General features: G+C 35.6%; 1 protein-coding gene across 1 annotated transcript in view; it reads left to right on the forward strand.

The window, feature by feature from the left end:
* The window catches only part of ZBTB10 (zinc finger and BTB domain containing 10), a gene marked incomplete at its 5' end in the record, with an annotated part of 24,924 nt that extends 23,497 nt beyond the window's left edge, over nucleotides 1-1,427 (forward strand). The window contains one exon of the mRNA XM_010084219.1: nucleotides 201-1,427. Within this exon, the coding sequence (XP_010082521.1) occupies nucleotides 201-503 (303 nt within the window). The remainder of the gene's footprint in view (nucleotides 1-200) is intronic.
* Nucleotides 1,428-2,289: the final 862 nt, after the last annotated feature.

Here is a 2,289-nt window from a genome sequence, read left to right on the forward strand (position 1 = left end):
GATTGTGGACAATAGCTCATATAGTCAAAACAGATATCTTTGTAGTACTTCTCTTTCTCTGAACAGTGTTGGGATATTTTTCAGAAGAGTTAAACATTTTTTTTTGTGTTAGTAATTGCTTTTCTTAATAGTTTTCTAGTACTATATCCATGTGCAACCTGATATGCATATTTTCAGTTGTTAATATTTTTCTTCCATAGGTGCATAAAAAGGATAAAAAGTATAAGTGTATGGTGTGTAAGAAGATTTTCATGCTAGCAGCCAGCGTTGGAATAAGACATGGATCACGTCGTTACGGAGTTTGTGTAGACTGTGCAGATAAATCTCAACCTGGAGGGCAAGAGGGAGCCGACCAGGTGCAGGACACAGATTTCCCTAGGGATGAAGAATATGAGGAAAATGAAGTGGGAGAAGGTGACGAGCTTGGTGATGATGTAGAAGAACAGAACGACCAGTCTCGATGGGATGAATCTGGGGAAGTTTGTATGCCTTTAGATGACTGACAGAGCATATGACTTCAGGATGCCACAAATGGACACTATATGGATTGACTATTTGAATTTTTGGACGGAAGGCTTGCGAAATATGGTACAGGCTGGATGATAGTTACGTTGCTGTGAAAAATGTAGGGTCAAAGCCTTATAGCAAAAAAGGATTATTAATTTTTTTATGATATTTGCACAGGACTGTACAGCATACAACCATTTGGTTGAATTATACAGTCTCCTCACATCTACAGTCAGTTATCAAAAGAAAAATGTATTTTTTATTATTTATAGGATATAGCTACTTGGGTCCTATTCAGACATAGTAGTAAATGTACTTATGTTACACATTCATGTATATTGTAACATGAATGAAGAAAATTGCAACCTGGTATGGAAATATAAAGAGAGCTTTCCCAAATCCACTCGTACCTTGTCAGTGAACCAGTGAAGCTAATCTGGGCTAGTGGCTCTTGTTTCCACAAGCATGTCTTTGCCAGACAAACCTTACCTCTTCCGTACTCTGATAGGTGAAAGCCAATAATTTAAATATGCATCACAGATAATGCCAACACTGTATTGAAATTTGGTTTTAAAATTTTTGGCTCTATGCTGGCAGGTGGTATAAGATGATAAGCACTGGAGAAGTTAATAATGGCATTAATTTAGTGTCTGTTTCTTCACAACTTCGAATTTTCAAGAAGGTTGTTATTGATTCATGAGTTCCAAAATGATCTTGCAGAAGAAATGACCAATAATGAAGTATAGACTGATCAGAGCATGGGTAATTCTTCTGCCACTTAGTGAGAAGAGATAGTCATGCTAAAAGGTATCTGATGTAATGTTTCCTCCCTCCTCTTGACCTTTTTGACTTCCCTGGTGTATACCTCAGTCCCACAAAAAAAAAATACAAGGAATGGAGAAAGTGTCGTATTAAACAACTTTTTGGTTGGTAATTTCTTACTTGTCCAGTTTTTGGCTAGTTTATGTAATGTGAATTGGACACTAGGCTGTTATGCCCATTGTTCGTCATTAAAATGAACACACTCTTTTTTATTCTTTTGTACTTAATGCATTGTTGCTAGTGTTTAATATAAACCAATTACATTTAACTTGTTGACTTAATTTGCTGGAAATTTTTTTTTTAAAGAAAAACAGAAAGTCCAAAGCAAAATAATCTTCTTTGAGTCGTTTCCTTTTCAGGATGATGTGCTCCCTACACTCTATTTCAAGTTTTCTAGGAGGCATTGAAACTTGAATTTTTGTAGCTGTGTGGATTTTTTTCATAAGCTCATGATATTGTACCAGTGATTTCAGGCCTCTTTCATAGGGAGGGGAGGGCATTACACCTTCATCTTAAACTCCTCTGTGTTGTCTAGCCTAAGGCAAATGAGTTCAGGTGATCATTATGTTACAATGAGTAAATATGCAGAGCATTTATCACAACACATAGCTAGGCCAGTGTGACAGTACTGTAAAAAAAAAAACAGTTGAGGGTCACCATATTTTTCAGCTTTGTTTAATTTTAAAATGGGTATACTTTTTTCCTATTTTATATCAGGTAACTAAATTATGCTAGTTGTGTGGATAACTTTGAACTGTGCTTTGACGGACAGAATCTTAATGGTGCTCCATCTGATCAAAGTTGGTATGTATTTAAAGAGATAAGCTTTACTGTTGTCCTTTACATCAGTAGAACAGTAACAAAATGTTAAGACATTGTTTTTGGTGATTGAAGCTGAGATAAGTTTGAACTACAGTCATATGGGAATTAAAATACTTTTTTTAATCACCCACTTGTTTC

The sequence above is a fragment of the Pterocles gutturalis genome, unplaced genomic scaffold (genome assembly GCF_000699245.1).
Source record: "Pterocles gutturalis isolate BGI_N339 unplaced genomic scaffold, ASM69924v1 scaffold34805, whole genome shotgun sequence".
Classification (NCBI taxonomy): domain Eukaryota; kingdom Metazoa; phylum Chordata; class Aves; order Pterocliformes; family Pteroclidae; genus Pterocles; species Pterocles gutturalis.